Source organism: Pantherophis guttatus, chromosome 3 (assembly GCF_059756535.1).
Source record: "Pantherophis guttatus breed Tessera chromosome 3, ASM5975653v1, whole genome shotgun sequence".
Classification (NCBI taxonomy): Eukaryota; Metazoa; Chordata; class Lepidosauria; order Squamata; family Colubridae; genus Pantherophis; species Pantherophis guttatus.
In genome coordinates this window covers 82,353,524-82,377,421 of record NC_142065.1, presented here as the reverse complement: position 1 = coordinate 82,377,421, position 23,898 = coordinate 82,353,524, and the positions used below count along the sequence as shown (strand labels likewise).

At 37.8% G+C, this 23,898-nt stretch overlaps 1 protein-coding gene across 8 annotated transcripts in view; it reads left to right on the top strand.

Moving 5' to 3' along the window:
* TGFBR3 (transforming growth factor beta receptor 3) overlaps positions 1-23,898 on the top strand; it is a 151,575-nt gene that overhangs the window by 29,940 nt on the left and 97,737 nt on the right. For all 8 annotated transcript variants that reach the window (XM_034437215.3, XM_087889969.1, XM_034437217.3 and 5 more), the window contains exon 2: positions 2,597-2,772. In XM_034437215.3, coding sequence (XP_034293106.2) covers positions 2,712-2,772 — 61 coding nt within the window. In that variant the 5' untranslated portion in view covers positions 2,597-2,711. The remainder of the gene's footprint in view (positions 1-2,596; positions 2,773-23,898) is intronic.

The window sequence follows — 23,898 nt, the reverse complement described above, 5'->3', positions numbered from 1 at the left end:
CATTCCAAACCAGTAGTAAAGGTAAGTAGAAGTACATTCTGATCTGAATGTAAATCACATGACCATGGAAATGCTGCAACAGTTGTGTGAAAATGGTCATAAGTCCCTTTTTTTAGTGCCATTGTAACTTCAAATGGTCACTAAACAAATGATTGTAAAGAGGACTACCTGTATTTATTTTCCCGTGTGTGTGTTCTTAAAACATTTATTTATCAACCTTCATTCAAATAGGATTTCAGGGCAGCGAAAAATCAATTTTCTAGATTTGATTCTGTATTCGGTTAGGAGAATAAATGCAGCCTTCCTGTTTGGAAAAGGATTTTACTTTTCTGAAAGAAAAAAAAGAAGCATATCTAGCTTCATATACCTCACATGTTTTTACTTTTGGAAACCCATCGATGAACTTCCAGTAAATCTGTGGTTAGGCTTGGTATGCATTGTGAAGAACATATTATTTTGTTCTAAAGTCAACAGCAAAATGTTCTTCTACTACATATGGACAGAATGATGGTTTTAATTTGTGCATCTGTGTGTGTAGAAGGGAGGAGAAGAAAAACAGAGAACCATGGCTAACGTATCAGGGAGAAGGCTTGTCTTTTCTTGCCTTGTAAGCTTTCGATGTGCTTGTGTGTGTGTGTGTGGGGGGGAATGTGTTGAAATGTCAAGCATGCATATCACCATACTCGCATTTAGCATTCTGTTTGAAATCTCTGGAGTTCTCTGAGTCTTCCCTTTGTCTCAGCATAGACATGTTTAAACCATTTAGCCGTCTAGCATTTATTGATTTATTAACGGAGTTAAACTAAAAACTTGATTGAAGTTTGTTATAATAAAATAACAAACTACAAAATTAATGCCCTAAATGATTTTGCCCCCATTTACGACTTTTCTTGCCACAGTTCTTAAGTGAATCCCTGCGGTTGTTAAATGAGTTACATGCTTGTTAAGTGAATCTGGTTTTCCCATTGACTTCGCTTGTCAGAAGGTTGCATGACCCCGGGACACTGCCACTATCATAACTGCAACTGAATCAGTTGTCTAGCATCCGAATGTAAATCACGTGGCCATGGGGATACGGCAATGGTCATAAGTGTGAAAAATGGTCTTAAGCCACTTTTTTCAGTGCCATTGTAACTTCGAATGATCACTAAACGAATTGTTGTAAGCTGAGGACTACCTGTACAGTACAAGAGAATACCAAGAGAGGTTATCAAGAAAGAAACTACAGTCACTGAGAACAAAAACATCCAAACACAACCCAGAATGGAGATTTTAAAGGATGTCCTTTAAAAAAAAAATCTTTGAGACTATGACAGGGATGTCCTGTTGTCATTTTAAGGGGCAAGTCAAAACAAGGGGAAAAGAAGAAAATCACGTAATGTATTCAGTTTTAGCATTGGGTTGCTAGATTTTGGACGAAACATTTTTTACCCCTACCCTAGCAAAATTGCTCTTTCTGATGGCCTGCATTTATTACTTGATTGATTTGGTTTGATTTATAAGCCTGCTGGAACCTTTTGGATTGGAGATAAGGCTCTTTATGGCATGCCTGTAGAAGAAGAGCAGGCAGAGCATGGAGGCAGAGTTAAGAGAGGAATCGGCCTAGAATTGCTACGTTGCCACAAGTGGTCTAAGTCCAATATCCTCTTGAATTCCATTAACTCTGACCTAGCACTAATTTAGTGCTGACCGTTAGCTTCTTGTGTATAGGCATGAGCAATAAATCAACTTAACTGAACGTGTGCTTCTGGTGCTTCGTACCTAACAGTGTCCTGCAAAATGAAAATATAAAATGTGAAAGGAATATCAAGAAAGTTCGCTTTGCTTGCACGCACATCGTCTGCCCATTCGCAAAGCCTTCTGTGCATGTGCAGAGGCTGAAAATTGTCTCAAAAAAGAGACATCATGACGTCCGCGTGGGTGGGCGGAGCCTCCCGCAGCTGCCGCTACCAGTTCGCCCAAGCTGGATAGAACCGGCTGAATTTCACCCCTGACACAGATGCTTTAAAATATTGTAATTTACTATAATTTATATAAGCTATTCAAAAGGATTTTTAAAAAACCTAAACAATAATTATAGTGCTCCAATTGAATTTTTGAACCAACAAAGGACATTTAGATCACTTATAATTTAGACATCTAAGTATAAATATTTAATACACCATAATGACTTTCCTACAATATGTTATTAAAAGGAGAGCAATTCTAAAACCATTTTCCTTATCTAAGGAAGTTTCCTTACCTTCTCATTTGTGGCATTCCATTGAATCAGGAACACAGAAGTGTAGCAGGTTTTGACTTATACTAGGGTTGTTCAACCTTGGCAATTTTAAAACCATGGCTGACTAGGGAATTCTGGGAGTCGAAGTCCACAAGTCTTAAAATCGCCAAGATTGGACACCCCTGACTTATACCCTGAAGCTAGAGAAAATGTAGGTTTTTGACAAGAGGACAATCTGTTGCTCTCTCTGATGGTTTATAAAGTATGATTTAAAAAAAAATAATAAGTTGGCTGTCTTTGTTTTTGTGGAATGGTAACGGAAAATCATGTCTGCTTAAGCAATGTTCTAAAATTGGCTTTTGAACATTTTTGCAGGTCATTAAAAGGCTGGACAACTTTCAAAGAATCCCCATTAATCCTTTTCTAAGATCACCGCTGGTACAAAGCGCGGCTGAAAGGAGATAATTGTGGAACTTAAGGCGTGGCAAAAATGACTTCATATTGTATCCTTCCAGCATTTGCTTTGATGATTGGATGTTTAGCATTTCCAGGTAAGAGAAATTAATTTTATTTGGGCTTTAGTGTACCTTATGTAATGAGCACTTAGTTTGAAAAATGGCTTTTTAAAGAATCACTGTGAAATATTTTGCTAATCGTCTATTGCACTGGCTAAAGGCACACACATAATTATACATATAATTTGAAATAACAGAATAACAGAGTTGGAAGCGACCTTGGAAGTCTTCTAGTCCGACTCCCTGCTCAGTCAGGAAACCCTACACCATTTCAGGCAAACGGTTGTCCAATCTCTTCTTAAAAACCTCCAGTGTTGAAGCAACCACAACTTCTGGAGGCAAGTCGACCCACTGATTAATTGTTCTGTCAGGAAATTTCTCCTTATATCCAGCAATTACTGGATAACAGGAAGTAACATTAAGAACCTTATATTAGTATAAGGTCTGATGCCCAAGAGAGCCTTGATTATGACTCTCAGGATGCTAAATTTTCATTTTAATGTCACAAAAGGGAAAAGTTATTAAATATACATTAAAGCTGATTTATTTGTGCTCTTGTCCTACCATTCAGAGTGTGCCACTGCATGCCATTCAAAGAGTAAACATGGGAAAAAACTGCTTGAATTACTTCTCTGTACTGAAAAAGTTGAAGTTTGTCTACCTATTGATTGAATTTTTTTGGTGTGAGCTTTTTTATATTGAAATCTCTTCAGGAAATGTTTGTTGAGTTTTTGTTATGTAAGACATGGCAGAGAACGCTCTCTGTAGACAGTTTTGGCTGTGGAGTTCCCCATCTTAGCAGTCCTCAGCTATGTAGAGCAGAATTATGAAAATCACACCTTTTGGACTAGGAACTCACCTCTATTGTAATGGAAAATAAGAATAAGGCTGCGGTGCCGATGAGGAAAATTAAGCAAAATCTTTTAGCTTGCTTACAAACCTGTCTCTTTTTTTAGAGAAAAAAAAAAGATGCGTGTGTCTGTTCAAAAATAAATGGAAAAGCAAAGCCAAACACAGATATTTTTGGCTGTTCTCTCCCATATTTCTGTGGATCACAAATTAAGCAGTTTCTGTCCTGAATTGCTAGGCAGGGCAGATCTCCTGAAAGGGTGCTTTGCACTGTGTTGGCACAAGGGTACAATCTGTTCTCAAAATGTTGAGGCAGTTGCGTCAAAGGCTTTCTCAGTTCGTCGCACAACCCCTTCACTCTGCCAGCGGTCGCAGTGGAAGTGTTTGTGCAGACTCAGACATAGACCGAGACCTGCACACTGACCACCTGGAAAAGCAGCTGCATCAGGCCATCCAGAAAGCAGGCTCACCACAGCATTTCAGAGAGAAATTCTTCACAAAGAATCCATTTAACTGCTTGGAGCAACTTTACGCAAAAGCCTAATTAGATATTCTATCTAGTTTGTTCTATTTAGCTTTATGATAAAATGAATCAAGATAGTAGAAAATACTACAGCTATGTCTCTATTCAACTCTACTCTGTTCTACCTTTAGGGCAATCCTGAGCAACATAGAACGAGTTTTAATGTGGGTCTCGCTATTGTCAGAACCATTCACCAATCGTACGGTAGCAAAGTTTTGATTCGGAGTGATTTCCCATCAGATGGCCACTCCGCATGGCATATAGTAGTACAGGTAGTCCTCCACTTACAACAGTTCACTTAGTGACCGTTTGAAGTTACAACGACACTTATGACTGTTTTTCACACTTATGACTATTGCAACATCCCCATGGTTATGTGATCAAAATTCAGACGCTTGGCAACTGATTCCTATTTATGATGGTTGCAGTATCTCGGGGTCATGTGATCACCTTTTGTGACCTTCTGACAAGCAAAGATTTTGTGACCTTTTGAAGCCAGATTCACTGGGTGGGTGGGCAGAGCCTCGCATCGCCATCGCTACTGGTTTGGCTGAACCGGTCTGGACTGGTAGCATTTCACCCCTCCTTCAAGGGCAGCCCCATGTAGAGTCCCATTTGTGAGGTCATAAGAACACGAGTGATCACCTGAGCCTCAGTGCTGAGAGAAAACGAAACAGGCACATAATTAAGACACAAAGACATTTGCTTTTTGTGTTGTCCAAAGCTACAACAATATATGTTTGGATCAGATCCCTACCACCTGCAGTAAACTTCATGCAGATGTTTCAATTGATGGCATTTAAAAAAATATATACTGATGTCAACCAGTATAAAGATTAGCTTAGATTGTTCTGTTCTGGCTCAAACATATCGAGGGCAGGAATGGTCATCAGCGAAATGGTCCAGTGGAGATGATGTAGTAGGGGAGACCGGATAGTAGATGGATGACTTGCTCTAAATCTGGGATGTCCTCATTATGGAAATAATGACCATCTGGTTTGGGAGGAATAGAGAACATTACAATCTGACCTCTTTCTACATCAGATACATGGAAAATAATACTCTTTGAAGAATGAGTTTTAAACCTTCTGGGACTTTCTCCAGCGCTGAACTTTACTAAAGGCATATGGCCAGTACGGACTTTGTTTGGTTACCCTGCATGATGCCTTGATGTTGTAATGATTTTATTTTGCAACAAACCCTTATATAAATAAGATACATATGCTGACAGTAGGCGTGATATACAATGCGATGTAAAGCGGAGTATTGCCTATGAACAGTCACGTTTAATGCTCCAAGAAGGAGCATTCAGATTGCTTCATATGCATTTTCTCACTTTACTTTCAAATAACCCTGAACCGGAAAACAGAATTATTATTCTAGAATACTTAACTATAGGTTGGAACCCAGACTGGGAGATAAGAACTTCCATAATCCATTATTGCAGTACTATCAAATAGTTTCTTAATTTTATCCAAGCAGAATGCACTATGGTGGGAGTAAACAAAGATAGCTATTTGTCACAAATCAAAAAAGTGGTATGTCAAACAAATAGTGGGGCTTGGAAAAATAAATTCTTGGAGGCAAGAATTTGTAAACCTATCGTGGCTGAGGCTTGCAGCACAATTGCACTAGAAGATGCTTGTCAAAAAAAAGTATTGGATATGATGTGGCTAATCAGGGGGACATAATAACTGGCTAATTACAGAAAGCAGCCAGGCATATGTCCATGACTAATTTGTATTGAAATCAAAGAAAAACATGAAGTCTCTGGAAAGTTTTCTTAGTTAATTTCAGCTGCTTTGCTAATATAATAACAAAGACCAGCAAATTGAAATAGAATGACTATGGCAAAAGCAAGCAAAGGTAATACCAATAGTAATAGGCACCTGGGTGCAATCCCAAAACAACTGGAGTACCACTTGAACACTATCAGTTAATTGCAGAAGGCAACTTAAATAGAACAGCTTACATCCTGCCCTGATACCTTTAACACTATCAAACATTCACATCTGCCTATCCCAGGTGCTTGAGAAGGAATCAGTAAGTGAACAAAAATGTCAAATTCAGTTTGATGTGCTATGAACCATACTAATAACCTATGATACAAGCTTCAAACTAAAATAGCTATGTTGATGATCAGTAAAATAAAATAATGTTTTGAAATTTCTGAGTGGCCTTTCATACTGATAATTGAATGTGAAGTAAATTTTCATACAAGTTCTTTGTTATTTTGACATTTTATTTGGTATGTATAATCAACTCTGTAATTGAAGGATTCTCATAGGAGTGATAGTAATGATTTTTATCATTTTTTTAAAAAATCATGTTTGTTTCATCTCGGTTCTGAGTCATATTATACCCTAGTGAAGTTTGGAAATAGAACAATACAAATCATATTTACTGCTGGTGTTTCCCCTCTTTTTATTGAAGACAATGTTCACTGGCCTGCAGTGGTATTTCCAAATAAATTACAAAATCAGACCCTAGTCATAGAGTGAGTTGCATTTTAGGTCTGTATGGAAATAAAGAAATGTATGCTTGCTTGGTTTTCCTTTTTCTTACTGAGTAATTTCAGTTCTTCATTATATTTCATTTTTCATCCATTATATTTAATACAGATGGTGTTGGAAATTTAGAGACAGTTGAGAATACTTCCTTTCCTGAAAACCAAGTTTTGCCACGTAGTTCTAACTGACTTAAATAAAAAAGTGGAATTTAAGTTGAGTAACAGGATAATTTTTGACTCCCTATCTTATCAGAATGTTTAATTCATATTGTTCTAGTTTGTAATAAATATACAGATTCCATTCAATGAACTTCGAGTGCTTAAAAACAGGTAAAAAAAAAGGTAAGTATAGGATGGAAGGAAACAGGTAGACAATTGGGTCTTGTCCCTTAGCCAGAACAGAGCCAAAAATTGATAAAGACATGCAGGATCAATACAATCGATTTATTTTACATAGTGAATGTGATGCTTACAATACTTTAACTGATAAATCAATAAGAAATTATAAGAAAAATATAAAACAGAATGTTTTATTGGAACAAACAATACAATTATTGAAACGCTTCACAAGTTTTAATCTTTATAATTCTTTGGTGTTATTATATCATCCAACAAGGAGATCTCAGTTTAAATGTCTATTAGGCCATGTAGTTCACCGGAAGATCTTGGATCATCACCATTTCAGTCTACCTAATCTCTCACTTGTGAAATTAAAATGGAAGATAGTTATGTACTCTTTTATATTTATTTATTTTTATGTAAGCATATATTAAAATTGAATACCTCCCGACAATGCTGATTGGCTTTTTGATGGGAAGCTGATATAGGAGATGACTAGGCTGAGCACAAGGGAGGGGTCAAACGCATCATCAGTCATGAGTCCCTGCATGCCCACAAGAGATTTAAGTGCAGCCCACCTTGAATTTCTTTCCATTCTTAACTCCCACTAATTTCCTTTGACTGTTAGTAGTTTAGATTCTTGCAGAGCGCTTAAGTTTACAGTAAATCTTTATACAGATTTGAACTGCCTGGGTCTCCTGATTTCCTTGGTGCTTGACATTTATAATATTAATAATTAAGTAAAACGTCGTTGGAAACCATGGGGAAATTTTGAGGATCAAAAAAGACAATTCTTGTTAGAAAATTACATGTAGATTATGTCACTGACATTTGGTATCCAACTCCAGAGATTTTTTTTTTTATCCTTGACATATTGAGAAAGATTACCAAATGAAAAAGGTGGTTCTTTGAGATATCCCAGTGTTCATATTTGTTCATATTTTTATACAGTATCTATAGTTTAACTATATTTCAATAATTATGAATAATTATGATCTAAATAATTGCATAATTATACTTTCAGTGATTTCAATAATTTTCAATTATTTGAAAATATAATTTGAATTGAAAATATAAAATGACTAAATTATGGTTTAGAGCTAATGTGGCCTTAAATAAAAACTGGAGAGAAATGAATGGTTGCTATAGATAGTTCAAGCAGGTAACACGCTGTACATAAAAACTAATCTATACCAGTTAAGAGGCAGACTTTCCGTTTCTGCATTAGATAAATTTTCAGGCTTGTTTGTTTTTTATCCCTGCTATCTACTGAAGAACTCAAAGTAGCTGGTTTAAGAATGTAAAGTATGAAATAAGTCATGAATACTATTTCTTTACAATAATAATGTGTAAGCCAAATGCTGAAGAAAGAGAAGCTGAAAGAAACTAAGATATGTGTTGCATAGAAAAACACTGTGCTTTGTCTGTATAAGTAATCCATATTATCAAGAACTAAGCCTTCAATTGTCAGAGATGGAGAGTAGGTTATCCTTCCTCTCAAATTTATGTTCCCATTTCTTTTAAGGACTATATAAGTTCTCATTTTGTATAAAAAATAATGCTCTAATGGCTCAAATCTTTTTAATGATCTGAGTTATTTGGCATTTTCTGCTGTGAGGAATTTTGTGTCTTAAAGAAGGGGAAGACTGCTGCATTCGTTCTTCAAGGAAGAATGTCATTATACATAACAAATAAAAAGTGTAGAATTATCACATCAGAACCAAATAGATTTTTTTAATGATTGGGAGCCTCATTTCCTAAAATAAGTTTTTGGAGGCTTTTGAAAAATGCAAAAGAGGTATTGCAGATGGTGTCAAATTGCTAATGAGTGTGGGGTTTGTTCAGGTACAGTAGCTTGCCCTGCCAGTGTTGATGGAAATGTGATGGTCTCTTTGATAGTTCCTTGATAAGGATATTGTTTTCTACTTTATTGTTTGTCTGGTGTTAATCCCTGCTTATCTGTGCATTTGGCTGCAGGAGAGCATCGAATGGTTTGTAAATGTGGTTTTTACATGTCTAGTGATCAAACTCATCTCAGAAACATCTAATCAAAAACATCTCAGAAACAACTAACAGACATTATGGCATCATTGTAGAACCAACTAAATCGAAGTAAACAACAACAACAAAAATCCAGCTGCCCAAGAAGAAAAAATAAAAGTTATCTACAAAATAACGTGGGAGGACTGAAACAGCCATTATGTAAGACAGGCAGAAGACTAGCTGAGTGTATTCATCAACACAAACTAGCAGTCAGAAGATATTATGAAAACTCCTTAATCTCACAACATATGATGAAACTCAACCAGAGTTGGGAAAATTGCATCCTATATCAAACTTAATCCTAAAAGACTAGGGAAATTCTCAAAGCCTGATCTTCAGAAAAATCAACCATCAATAGCAGTAGGACTTATATACTGCTTCACAGTGCTTTACAGCCCTCTCTAAGTGGTTTACAGAGTCAGCATATTGCGCCCAACAATCTGGGTCCTCAGTTTACCGACCTTGGAAGGATGGAAGACCGAGTCAACCTAGAGCCTGTGAGAATCGAACTGCCAAATTGCTGGCAGCTGGCAATCAGTATAATTAGCCTGCAGTTCTGCATTCTAACCACCGCGCCACCATGGTGCTAGACACATTGGACTCATGGTCTTCTAATTTCTATCCTAATGCCTTAACTGATTGTCAGTAGGAATTATCATGAAACAATATTTGAAGACCCAAGTTTTGATAAGTCAAGATTTTCTGTGGCAGAAAAAAATACCTTCACATACAGTAAATCAAACTAGCAGTAGCCGCATAGTGTATGTTTTACTATTGAAAAAAATGTCATAAATATGTGCATCGAAAGTTTTAAAAATTAATATCTGTAAAAGAAAACTTACCCCAAAAGCTTATTTTAAAAGAAGAAGCATCTGGCATCTGTGCACTTCATGCCTTTTATCTATATAATCAAAACCTTGAGTAGCATTAAACAACAGTGTTGGCACATGCAAATATATTCCAGTGGAAAAGTTTATTGTTTGCAAGAACTGTGGGAGTTCAATAGCATTTTTTAATGAGCACATCAGGACAGCAATTGTTTTTCCGACAGCAGATGCTTCATTTTGAAGCAAAACACTGGGGGTTTTATTTTTTTACACCATTTCATGTGTAATTTAAACAGCTGGATTGTCTGCAGAAGGAATGGATAGGTATGCATATTCCCTACGCAGAAGCCAGTATTTAACAAGCTGTCATTTATTTAGGTATGTACAATCATCACGCCAGTCTTTTAAGCATTCATGCCCCATGCTGTTTGTTGATCACTTTCTAAGTGGAATATTCCATTTGTGTTACAATATTCTGTCAGCAGTTCACGGCTGTGAAAAAGTATTTGTACCAACAGTAGGAAAAAGCTATTATCTCTGATTCTGATTACATTCTAGAAATGTCAGCTGCGGGGATTGCATAAACTCAATCCAGGCCACCAAATCCTATGATAAACAGTATACTGTTGTTCATTCATTTTCACTCTACAGGGAAGTCCTCGATTTGCAACATTTATTTAGTACAGGTAGTCCTCAACTTAGGACCACAGTTGAGCCCAAAATCTATGTTGCTAAGCGAGAAATTTGTTAAGTGAGTTTTGCCCCATTTTACGACTTTTCTTGGCACATTTATTAAGGGAATCACTGCAGTTGGTAAGTTAGTCACACGGTTGTTAAGCGAATCTGGCTTTCCCATTGACTTTGCTCGTCAAGAGGTCGCAAAACGGGAATGCTGCAAAGGTCATAACTGTGAAAAATAGTTGCAAGTCACTTTTTTCAGTGCTCTTGTAACTTCAAATGGTCACTAAATGAACTGTTGTAAATCAAGGACTACCTGTACTGTTCAAAGTTGCAGTGGCACTGAAGAAAGTGACTTAAGATTTGTCCTCATGCTTACAACTGTTATAGCATCCCCATGGTCACATGATCAAAATTCAGGCACTTGCCAACATTCTGATGATAGCAGTGTCCCAAAATAATATGATCATTTGTTACTTTCCCAGCCAGCTTCCGATAAGCAAAGTTAAAGGGGAAGCCGTATTTCCTTAAGATGATTCACTTAACAACCATGGCAGATAAAGTTACAAATTTGAACACAACTCACTTAGACACTGCCTTGCTTAACAATGGAAATTCTCAATTGTGGTTGTAAATCGAGTACTACCTGTACATGAAAAATAGAAGCAGATATATTATTTGTGGCAGAAGATTCAGGAGTGAAGCTGTCTGGATTTCTCTCAGGTTAATAGCATCCTAATTGGCATCAGGATCAGGATTATTCCTTAAATCCAATTTCCTTTAATTTTGCCCTTTCTAGATGGGCAATGACTACACTTCTGGAATTCTTTAAATCATGAAAGTGTTGAGAGAGCTTTGCTTTAGACCACGGGTTCAAATTCGCGGTGTCATGTTGCCATCACATGACATATCACGATGTTTTTTTCTCTTCGCAGAGCTGAGGTGGGCGTGGCCTGCATGTGACGCATCTGGCCCATGGCCCGCCACTTTGCTATCCCTGCTCTTGACCAATCTCCTAGAGAACAGTTTGCTTTTCTACCTTCCATTTTTTCTTTAATTGCCTTCACATAGATAATTGACACATTAAGTAGGAAAACATTTTTCCATTTTAACATTAGAAAGGGAAGCTCAGAGAGATGCTGGACCGTTTTCAGGGACTGAGGTATCTGTCTTTTTTTTGAATTACATACAATTTTGTGCCAAGCTATATTGGGACTTTAGACTGGAAAAAAAATTGAAGTATTGCATGCTTTGCAGCCAAGTAAATGCAAACTGAGTGGCTTTCAGTTGAAGCAGAAAGCTAATCCAGTTAAGTCAGATCTTGGGGTTTGTAGCAAAGCACCTCTCACATTGTACTGTACTACAGATGTTGCCATTTTAATGAGACTTTTACGTGTGATCTGTTTCTCTTATCTTAATGAGCAATGAGAGAACTCTATGAACCCTGTAATTGCAAATGCAGTGTGGTTTTGTGTATTTGCATTAATAGATTTGTGCCTCAACAATTGCTCGACAGATAGGAATGCTAAAAATTGCTCTTTGCTGAAGTATGAAAGCGATCTCTCTTTACGCTAATCTTAAGCTTCGCAATAAAGACGCTGAATGGAATTTACTGGCTGTTTGTGAATAAAGGTCTCTGCTAAGAGTAATCTGAGCAATTATTAGTGGATTTTCTAGGATGTTTCCCCCTTCAATTTAAACTTTAAAGCATTTCGTTGGAAATCATCTCGTTGGGTACTAACTTAAAGCAGCAAAGAATTGTGAACTGTGTGTGTATGTTTATTCCTGTTCATTCTTGAAATGTTATATTGGTAACAAGGTATATGCATTTATTCTTGATTGAATTGGACCCTCCCCACCATCAGTAGTCTTTTGGGTTAATGCCAGAAACATTTCTTTTCCCTTGATTTAATTTTCCTTTGCAGCCGTAATTGTACTTGTTGACTAAACTGGCTCTCTCTTTTGAGCTCTCTCATTTATAACCATTCATTCTCAAAGTCTTTACCTGAGAAAAAACAGTGGCCAATAAAATAAAATAATTTTGGCAGAACCTTCCAGAACTATCAGTTTTGCTATGGTTAGTAAAATTCAAAATATTTTTATTATATGGTGTGTCAATTACAGTAATTGCATTTCTGCTTACAACCTTTGCATTATTGCTGCCATATTATTGGGGAAATAACCAGTACATTGCCTGTCAATATTATCTTTAAACTAAAAATTAGCTCATAAATTGTAACAATGTAGTCAAAGCCATTTACAGATGATTAGTAGAACAATATTTTGATTATTGGTAATACGGGCCTGTTTTACTCTGCAGTTTTAATTCTTCAGTTCTGTTAGTATCTATCCTTGTCCCATTTTATTCACCTTGACTTACAGGGTAGGCAAATATAGTATACAATGGCTTTGCGCTTTCTCTCTAAACTTCACAGCTTAATTGGAATCCACAAGTATATCTTCAAATCCTAAATCTAAACACACCCAGTGCATCCTGTCAGTTTGAATAATTCAGCCTTATCACATTAATCCCTCTCTCAGGTTAACCAGATTTTAAGAGGAGGTCTGCATGAAAACCATGCAAGTAAATCCAAACAAGAATCTCAAACAAATTTTGGTTTTATGGATATGATTCAAAAGAGAAGAATTCTCTAGTTTCTTTGTTTGGTTGAAATCTTGCAAATAAACATTACACAAATACCTTGGGTGCCAGGAATAAATTTTGCTCAGCTTATATATGCCGTACATGTGTATTTAGAGCAATGAACTGTCTAGAAAGCAGGATCTCTGCATTTAATTCTGTTAAAGGTCCTTCTGATGTATAACTTGGAACTTCGTGCTTAATGTGATGGCAGCTTTCTCGACTTGTAAGCACATTAAACATTTTGAATGTGTATCATAGGTACTTCCATAAAATGGCTGCCATGGTGAGTGAGGCTGGTTATAGACCACCTATTTATCAAGGTATGACCTTTGAGGATGCTACTAACTGTATTTGTGACGTTGTGGAATGCTTTCTTCCATTTCTTTCTCCTTGCCCTCCCTCCAATAGATGAGCAGTAAAAGCACTGGACTACAGCTGTTCTTAAAGTCTAAGGCAGGGACCCCCAATCCCTGGGCCGCAGCCCACTACTGGGCCATGAGCTGTTCGGAACCGGGCCACAGAATCGATGTGCATGCACACATCCACACTTTGATGAGCAATGGGCAAGTGCATACATGCAGGCTCCATTTGCACGAGCGGCAGGCGTGCATGCCTGCTGCTCACGCAAATGGAGCTGCACGTGTGTGTGCTTGCCAGCCGTTTGCGCAGAACCATCCTCTCTCCCCAATCCCCTACTGGTCCACAAAGCCGGAAAGGTTGGGGAACTCTGGTCTAACGAACCCATTGTTCATAACATCGAAGGGAACAAATGACACCTACAAGACAGCCAGAGAAATTACTGGGAATAAATAAAGGTGATGCTAGAAGTTTGTGCTTATGCTCCGCACTGTTCCAATTCCTCATTTAATTTTTAAACTTTAAAAAAAAGAAGCAAAATTTATATAGCTGGGGAGATGAGCTACTGAGTGCCAAGGGAGATGTTTGTAGATATACGTGTCCAGAAGATCCTCATTCAAAGGCACCTAGGATTCAACATAGTATTTGTTGCAATATCCCTTTTCTAATTTACAGGTTTTTGTTTGTGATAGTATGTTCAAGCCTTGAGAGAATAGGAGTCAATACTCTGATGACAGAATTCTAGAATCTGTAGCAGCACGTGACTACAATGGGCCAAGATATTGCATCTCATGATAACTTCTCTTTGCTGTGTTCCTAGAAGACAAGCAAAGGAGGACTGAAGCAGAAATATCACCATTACTCTTTTTTTTGTGTGTCTGTATTTCTAAATTAAAAATTTCCGGCAAAGGTTACCTATTGTTTAAGTAATGATTGTTTCTATCTACCATTTCCCAGAACTTCATCATGTGATCTTATCAGGAGAAGGTCTCTGTTTTATAAGCACCTTCCTTTCCTGTATGATTAAGCACAGAACATAGTTATTCAATATCTGTGATTCGAATTCTGTTTATAACTAGCAAAGAGAAAAAATATATGGCTCTAGGACCTACATGTGATGTTATTCTCCAGAAGTGGAAACTCTATGAGAATTGTGCCTGGCTAGATGTCATGTATCTTAGATACGATCTGAACATAACCTTAGTTTATTTCCATCTTTATAGTTTCCCTCCCACTAAATGAAATATTCTCTGTATTCTCTATATCATATGCGACAGGCAACCATTCCATGTGTTGAATACAAGTGGTTTTTTGGGGGAACAGCTGTAAAAAGGGGTAGAATTATTGTAGTGAATGGCTATTTACCTTCTCTCTGGTAATAATAACAGGGTCAAAATGATAGAGTGAACCAGTAAAAAGAAGAGCTTCATGAGTAAAAGTAGTATATGATCAGATTTGGGGAATAATGTTGATACTGTCTACCTGCACTACGCCTCTTTTCCCTCTTGTATAAATATTTTTTATAATCATCTTGTACTGCTTCTAAAATTCATTTATGGAACTCAATGGATGTCAAATTGTAAGTAGATTTTAAAACCAATCAGTCTTGTAATCTCTGTGGTAATCTTATGGAATGTTAAACCTTAACAATGTCATGCAAGTAGTTCTCTTACTTTGCGCACAGTGTGAAAAAGGGCTGTGGTTATAATTCATCTCTATTTATACCTGTTTCCGTTCGTAATGGATAAAAGTCACACTTAACCACATTAAGGTGATTTGGTTGTCCTCCGTATCACATGATTTCTGTTTGGCTGACGTGAACTGATAGTAGGCATGGAATGGGTTCCCTTGAATAAACAGTGCCATCATTTCGGACCCACAAAATGTGCCATACTCTTAGCAGTGCCTGCCCTCTAGAATTAAGTCCTATGAGATCTGCACGGCTACCATCCTGTTAGTGTTGTGGAATTCCTTCAAGATTTAGCTGTTTTTCTAGGCCTTGGGGTAAGGTGGATGGATCACTCTGAGGCATTGTAACATTTGGTATGAGGTCCAGATTGCTTTCCTGTAATTACCTTGCAATTCTTTTTGGACTAATTTTTATTGCATTCCTATTTTCTTTTTGTTTTTATGTTGTTCTCTGTGAACTGCCCAGAGTCAACTGGAGTCAGGCACCATCAAAATCAAATCAAATGAAATGTGTTCATCATGTCATTATTAAGATAAGAAAGGTTTTATTATCAACTGGTTGGGGAAGCTAGTGAGTTAAGTATTCTCTTAATTAGATTTAGTCACAGTTTTTTTTTTTTAGTTATAGCAACCAGTACACAAAAGTCTTTTGCATAGCAGTATTAAATAGGATGTGTAGAAATATGAAATAATGATTTTACCATTTTTGTAGTTAGCTATACAATTATCAGTATGTTGTTCATACTGTCAATTTATGTTTTTCTTTTTGGTTTATAAACCACTTTTTTGTGTGGTTTGATTTTTCTTGTTCCTTGTTCTGTTTAGCTTAATCTTTTTTTTAAAAAAAGGGGGGGGAGGAAAAAATGTCAGCAGGATCCCCCATTTGAACCTCTGTGCAGGAGATTGTACCAATACTGCATACTAGAGAAGTCCTTAAAAAAAGGAACTTTGTGAGATTTAGTATATATCAAATTTAGATTTAGTAATCCCTACAGTATCCCTCCCAACTTCTGCCTTTTCCGCATAGGCATCAAAATCTCAATCTTTCCCCTATTTTCTCAATCCTGCCTTGCTGATACAATTAAAAATATAAATCTTCTAAAGCAAAGGAATTCAGAAGTTCACTCAATTGTTCCTAATGTATCAGTTGTGTGCCATTTTACAATAAGGTAAAGGTTCCCATCGCACATATGTGTTAGCTGTTCCCGACTCAAGAGGGAGGTGCTCATCTCTGTTTCAAAGCCGAAGAGCCAGCACTGTCTGAAGATGTCTCCATGGTCATGTGGCCGGCATGACTAAACACCAAAGGTGCACGCAATTATGTTACCTTCCCACCAAAGGTGGTCCCTATTTTTCTACTTGCATTTTTTATGTGCTTTCGAACTGCTAGGTTGGCAGAACCTACTGGAACAAGTAATGGGAGCGCACCCCGTTACGCGACACTAGGGATTCGAACCGCTGAACTGCCGACCTTTCAATTGACAAGCTCAACTTCTTAGCCATGGAGCCACCACGTCCCGTATTTGCAGTATAAGGAATACTTAAAACAATGATGCACTCTTGCTAGGAAATAGAGTATGTTCAATTATGCTTGGTAGTGCAAATAGAGAACTGTTAGGATCTGAGAGATTTAAAATGTTAAATATTTTAGTAAAAAAAACCAGTAGACTGCTCAGTTACAGTTTACGATTAATTGACTACAATATTGAACTATTGCTGGTGCTAAAAAAGTTGAGCCATTGCAACCCTTGTAACAAAAGATACATTCTTGTTATTCTAAAGTACATGTTCTGAAGAAGCAACTGTCTTAAAACACTGTAAAAAGAAGCCAAAGATATGTCTCCAAATCAGGAATCTCAATTGTTAAGATCATCTTGAAGGAATTCCAGAGAGCTATGCGGTCCAGAAAAACAAGTTTAAATGTAATGCAACCACCACTGCTGAGTTGTTTAGTTAACAGAGTCTGAAATTACTTTCTACAAGATTGGATGTTGCCTGTTTTCATGTATGTTGAAAGACCATAAAATCTAGCTCTTTAATGGAGAGAGATGAAAACACACCAGTGGTGGGTTGCTCCCCGTTCTGTCTGGTTCTTTAGAACTGGTAGTAAAAGCAGCGGGAGGCTCCGTCCATCCGCCCGGACATCATAATTGACGATCTGCGCATGCACGCTACCGTTACGAACCGGTAGTAAAGGTAAGTAGAACCCACCCCTGAACCACACCTGTTAATTAACTCATGGCAAGGTCACCATGAGCTATTCCTTCAAGTTTTATCTGATAGCTATAGAAGAAGAATGTGGGACGTGGTGGCTCAGTGGCTAAGACGTTGAGCTTGTCGATCGAAAGGTCGGCAGTTCAGCGGTTCAAATCCCTAGTGCTGCATAATGGGGTGAGCTCCTGTTACTTGTCCCAGCTTCTGCCAACCTAGCAGTTCGAAAGCATGTAAAAAATGCAAGTAGAAAAATAGGGACCACCTTTGATGGGAAGGTAACAGTGTTCCGTGCGCCTTTGGCGTTTAGTCATGCCGGCCACATGGCCACGGAGATGTCTTCGGACAGTGCTGACTCTTCGGCTTTGAAACGGAGATAAGCACCGCCCTCTAGAGTCGGAAATGACTAGCACATATGTGCGATGGGAACCTTTACCTTTTACCTGAAAGAAAAATAACCGCATTTGAAAACTTGGGGATGTAAATAGGGCACATTAACTGCAATGTTTTATTATGATAACTTTTTTCTTTAGAAATAGCTCCATTGAATTAGTATTTTCAGTAATATGCTTGACTCTTTTATGGATAATTGATAATTCTTCGGGGGTGCAACATGTACAATAAGGGACTAATATTTGGAGAATTAATCTGGCAGAACTACAACAGAAAGTGTGTGCATTTAGGGAAACAGATGTACAGGTTTGTTTAGTGACCGTTCAAAATTACAACCACACAGAAAAATGTCTTATGACTGTTTTTCATAGTTATGACCTTTGCAGCATCCCCATGATAATGTGTTCAAAATTTGGCAACTGATTCATACTTATGACGGTTGCAGTGTCCTCAGATCATGTGATTTTGTGACATTCTGACAAGCAAAGGCAATTGAGAAGTTAAATTCACTTAATAACTGTGTGACTAACTTAACAACTGCAGTGATTTGCTTAACAACTGGGGCAAGAACAGTCGTAAAGTGGGGCAAAACTCAACAACAGAAATTTTGGGCTCAATTGTGATTGTTGAGAACTACCTGTATAAAATGGCAGTTGGCTGTATCAAACTTAGATATAGTTTTTCTGTTTCTGATGTAAATTTACAGGATGAATGGATGGGTAAATAGTTAATTGTTTCTTATTTTGTAGTTTAAGAAAGTAAATATAACAACATGCTCATTAGGATACCAGAAGAAATATGTTTTCTAATCAGCAATGTATAGATATTCATTTTTTGATTATGAAGATAGCTTATTGTAATGTTTTATTGTTGGTGTTTATTTTTATTATATTATTTGATGTGGGATTTAACTCTTCGATAGGTTGTAGCATTAAGTAAAATTAATAGATAGCTTCAAAATTACCCCATTCTGGACTTTCTTTCTAATCATTTATATTTTGCAGAAGAGAAATGCTGCCATTTAATTGAAACAGAGTTTCTTTTCTTATGTGATAAAGATCAGACACTGAACAAGAAATATTTTCAAAAGTTTCTTTTTGTTTTGTCAACAACTGATTCTACTAATTTAAACAATAACAGTTTTCTGGAGGAAATGGTTTGTAATTATTTTGAAAATGTTCACAGGATCTTCAGCTAGTTAAATAAGAACAACTGGTCATTGAGTTAACTAATTATTAAGTGAGCTACTCTTGAAATTACAGATAGCCTTCGTTTTATGACCACAATTGAGCCAAAAATTTCTTTTGCTAAGCACAACATTTGTTAAGTGAGTTTTGTCCCATTTTACGATCTTTCTTGCTAACAACATGGTTGTAAAGTGAATCTGGTTTCCCCATTGACTTGTCAGAAGGTCCCAAAAGTTGATCAAATGACACAGCAACCGTCATAAATATGAATCAGTTGCCAAGTGTTTGAATTTTGATCACATGACCATGGGGATACTAGGACGGTCATAAGTGTGGAAAAACGGCTGTAAGTCACTTTTTTCATTGCCATTGTAACTTTGAATGGTCATTAAATGAACTGTTGTAAGTGGAGGACTGCCTGTATATATTTTTTTTGAAATGTAATATATAGAAACGTTTTGTAAATGTTTCCATTTGGATGCAATAGAAATTTAAGTAAAATGGACATTACATTTTAAAAGAGGTATTTTAACCAAAATGGGGGCACTTTTTTCTTTCCTATGTACTTAATTGCTAAGGAGGTCAGAGCAACAGTGAGAACTGAAATTGATTTTACAGTGATTTCTAAAGAAAACAAAAACCTAGGAAGATGGAAAGAAAATGTGTTGGTTTATTCTTTACATGGCTTGTTTTCCAAAGATCTGACTTCCTTGATAAGTTTGAAAAACTAGTTTTTGTTGGAGGCAGTCGCATCCCCAAACAGGAAAATTTTATTTGCATGATTTCAGTACCAATCCCCAGAAGAATCGTTGAGAGATAATTACAAGCTAAGCTGTGTTTTTAATACTTAGGATTTCCTTTTTGTTTGTGAAAAGGCACCGTTGGGGGCGGGGGTGGGGAAGAGAGCATGCAACATAATACAAAGCTGTTGTATCAGTATCTTCATGAATTATGAGCATTACACTGTTGTGCAAATTCTGGGATGGGTTAGAAGGTGGGTGTCGTTGTTGATCATCCATCTGATGATTAGCAATAGCACTTAGACTTATATACTGTTTTACAGTGCTTTACAGCTCTCTCTAAGTGGTTTACAGAGTCAGCATATTGCCCCCAACAATTTGGGTCCTCATTTTACCCACTTTGGAAAGATGGAAGGCTGAGTCAACCTTGAGCCTGATGAGATTTGAACTGCCAAATTGCAGGCAGCCGGCAGTCAGCACAAGTAGCCTGCAGTACTGCACTCTAGCCACTGCGCCACCAATTGCTTTACATATTTAGATCACTTTATAAATATAGAATCTACCATGTAAAGGATACGGACATTAAACGTATGGATCCCTTTAGAGATAGTCCTCGACCGACAACTACAATTGAGCCCAAAATTTCCATTGCTAAACAAGGCAGCTGGTTAAGTGAGTTTTGACCCATTTTATGACCTGTTTTGCCAGAGTTGTTAAGCAAATCCTTGTGATTGTTAAGTGAATCATGTAGTCGTTAAGCAAATCTGGCTTGCCCTCATTGACTTTGCTTGTCGGACGCCAACTGGGAAGGTTACCAACGGACGTCATAAATACATGCCAGTTACCAAGCACCCAAATTCGGTCACGTGACTGTGGAAATGCTGCAACGGTTGTAGGTGTGAAAACCGGTGGTAGGTCACTTTTTTCAGTAACGTCGTAACTTCACTAAATGAATGGTTGTAAGTTGAGGACTACCTGTGTATATACTGTCTGGATGTAGGATCTTCCAGCAATGGCTTTCGATTCCAATGAAAACATTTCTGCCCATGCTATTACAACAGTAAATCTATAATTGAGCCATTAAGGAATGATGGCTAACTTCCTTGCCTTAGTGAGGTTTCCTTAATTAGGATTAAGACTAGTTTCCACATCTCTGCCTTTAGAAAATTAGCTTACAGGTCAGGGGTGGGTTCTACTTACCTTTACTACTGGTTCGCAACGGGGCCGTGCGCGCATGCTTGCTTCAGTCGCGTGCTCTTCTGCGTATGCTCAGAAGCATTTTGATGACATTGGGGTTGGTGGGCGGAGCCTCCCGCCGGTTTTACTACTGGTTCTATAGAACCGGTGCGAACCGGGGGCAGCCCACCACTGTTACAGGTGGGAAAATAGCCATTATGGCTTGAGGTTTGCGGCCAGGACTAACATACCACTCTGCAGATATAGAGGGACTGCAAATGTCAAAGGAGCTGTGGGCACTAGACATCTCTAGAGTATTGGGCTGGAGGAAGTTAGATCCATTTTTATCCCTTGTATCTCCCACAAGGAATACAAAGCAGCAGAATTGAGATTGCCCCCCAGGTTTTTAGTTTAGCTCGGTTAACTTCAGAAAGTTTGCTGGACTTAGACCTTCAGACTAAGCCTGCGTAGAAAAGAATGGAGGATCCTTGCGGTGGTGGTATTCAGTTTGTTTGGATCGGTTCAGGCGGTATTCAGCTCCGGCGTAATACCGTCCTATTTAGCCATGTTTTTGAGGCCAGGGCCATGTGCAGAAGGCGCGTGTGTGAGCAAAGCGAGCAGGCGCGAGTGGCAAACCAATGGTAAAAATATGTGAAACCCACCTCTGGATCCTTTCCTTTGAGTCCTTTTGGAAGCGATTCTAGTAACTGCTACAAGTTTGATGGTTTTAAGCATAGGAGTAGAAATCTGAATTTGGAGCAAGTAGGGTCAACCTAATTGTAGAAGGGTACTGTTAGTTTTCGGTGTTTTACTCATCAAATAGCCACGCTAAAGCTGTTGTGATGCATGGTGGTCTTTACTGAAGGTTCAGTGGACTACTATAACAAACTTAAAATGCTCTCCATGATTCCAGGGTTGGCTTCAAAACATTTGGAGATTTCAACCCAAATCATGCCAACTATAGGAGATGAATTCATCTTGTACTGTAGGTTATACAGTCTGATCTGTAATAAGTAGCCAAGGCCATTAACTTATTCTTTTCTTACTCTCCAGTTTTACTTTGGAGCTCAATATTAACATGACAAATCAGGTTATTCACTCTTCGTACAGGCAGTGTCAGTATTTCAAAACAAATTGGAATATCACTTCCATAGCAAGTAGTAAATAATACAATGTCCATATGGGACGTTGCCAATGGTTTACTCTAGGACAGATTTCTCCAGTCTGGTACTTTCCAGACATAATTTTGCAATTAGGACCAGAATTTCCATTGCTAAGCAAGGTGATTGTTAAACGAGCTGTGACTTTCCTTGCTGTGGTTATTAAACAAAACACTGCAGTTGTTAAATGAGGGGTCCTTAGTGCTCTCTGAGCTTGCTTGTTTTCTTGCAGATGTTTCATTAACCTAACTAGGTAACATAATCAGTGCTACTGGTAGTAAGGAGTGCTGTTTGCTGCCAGTTTATATTCTAGTATTTGGGGGTAGTCTTACAGTTTCTTTGGTTGGGCTGTTTGCTGCTGGCTTCTTTGGCAGTTTCTTGATTGGGGTATTGTTTATTTGATTGTTGAACTGATGTTAACCTTGGAGTTAATCTGTTCCACGGGTGTCAAACTCGCGTCGTCACATGACGTATCACACTTTTCCCCCCTCGCTAAACCAGAGTGGGCATGGCCAGGACGTGACGCATCCGGCCGTGGGCCGTGAGTTTGACACCCCTGATCTATGCTGATCTGGGTGCTGATTGCTGGTGGAGAGGTGCTTGGGTCTTTTTGTTCCCTGGTTGTTAAATGAACCAGGCAGTCATTAAGTGAATCCAGGTTCCCCCATTGATTTTGCTTGTTGGAATAAGGTTGCAAATGGTGATCACATGACCCCAGGATGCCGCAACCACATAAATACATGCTGTCATAAATACATAGTGATGCCCTGATAGTCATAAGTGTAAGGGCCGGTCATATGTTACTTTTTCAGAGCTGTTGTGATTTCAAACAGTCGCTAAACGAATGGTTGTAAGTTGAGAACTACCTGTAACCAGTATTTTAATTTGAGCCTTTTAAATAAAAAAAAAAAACTTTGAAGAAGTCACTTTCATTTTGGAATTAGTTTTGCCTCACAAATCATGAGCTTATTGCACCAGGTGGTCATTATGACAAACTACTCAAGCGGCAAAAGTTGTGTGTAAAAGTTTAACCAGCGTGTTTTTTTTCTTTGAGCATGCAAACAACAGAATTTTATTAGCAAAACATTTGTAGAGAAAGGTCCAGCTTTTGTGCATCTTCGGTAACAGAACCAATCAGATTTAAAAGCCTGACAAATGTTTCAATTAATTCTGTAGTTAACATCTGTTTTCTATAATTAGGCATCTATAGTTCAGATTCAATTCCTACATGAGGCTTTTTTATTGAGCGTGGCAAAGTATAGTACCATGGGAACCGTCCTCTGTTTTTGTTGCAAAAATGAGAGATGTCAACGTCAAACAAATTGCATCTGGAAGTCAGGGAATAGAAGTGTCTATTTTTTTTAATGTTAAGCAACTCTGTTTAGGCCACATGCTGTTCTAAACAACCATATCTGTGTTTTTTAAACATACATCTCCTGAGACCTAGAAAAATAGTGATGGTTAAGACTTCTGTCCCACATTCCTAAAAAGAACTATCCCAGATGGATATTTACCTGTAATAAAACCTCCAACTGTTTCATACAATTTTCCTTCTAGCAAATTTCCCAGTTGCCTCTTGAGAGAGAATAATGTATATGTTTTGGGCATCATATAAAAATATAAGCTCACTAACGAAAATTCCTGAATCAGTGTTTCCAAACTTAACTTTAAAAAGTTTGGACTTCAATTCCCAGAAGTCCCCAGCCAGCCATGGGATTCTGGGAGTTGAACTCCATACTTCTTAAAAGTTCCCCGGATAGAGAAACACAGATCATATTTACTGGGGTAAAATTAGAGGGATGCGATGGCTCAGTGGCTAAGACGCTGAGCTTGTCAA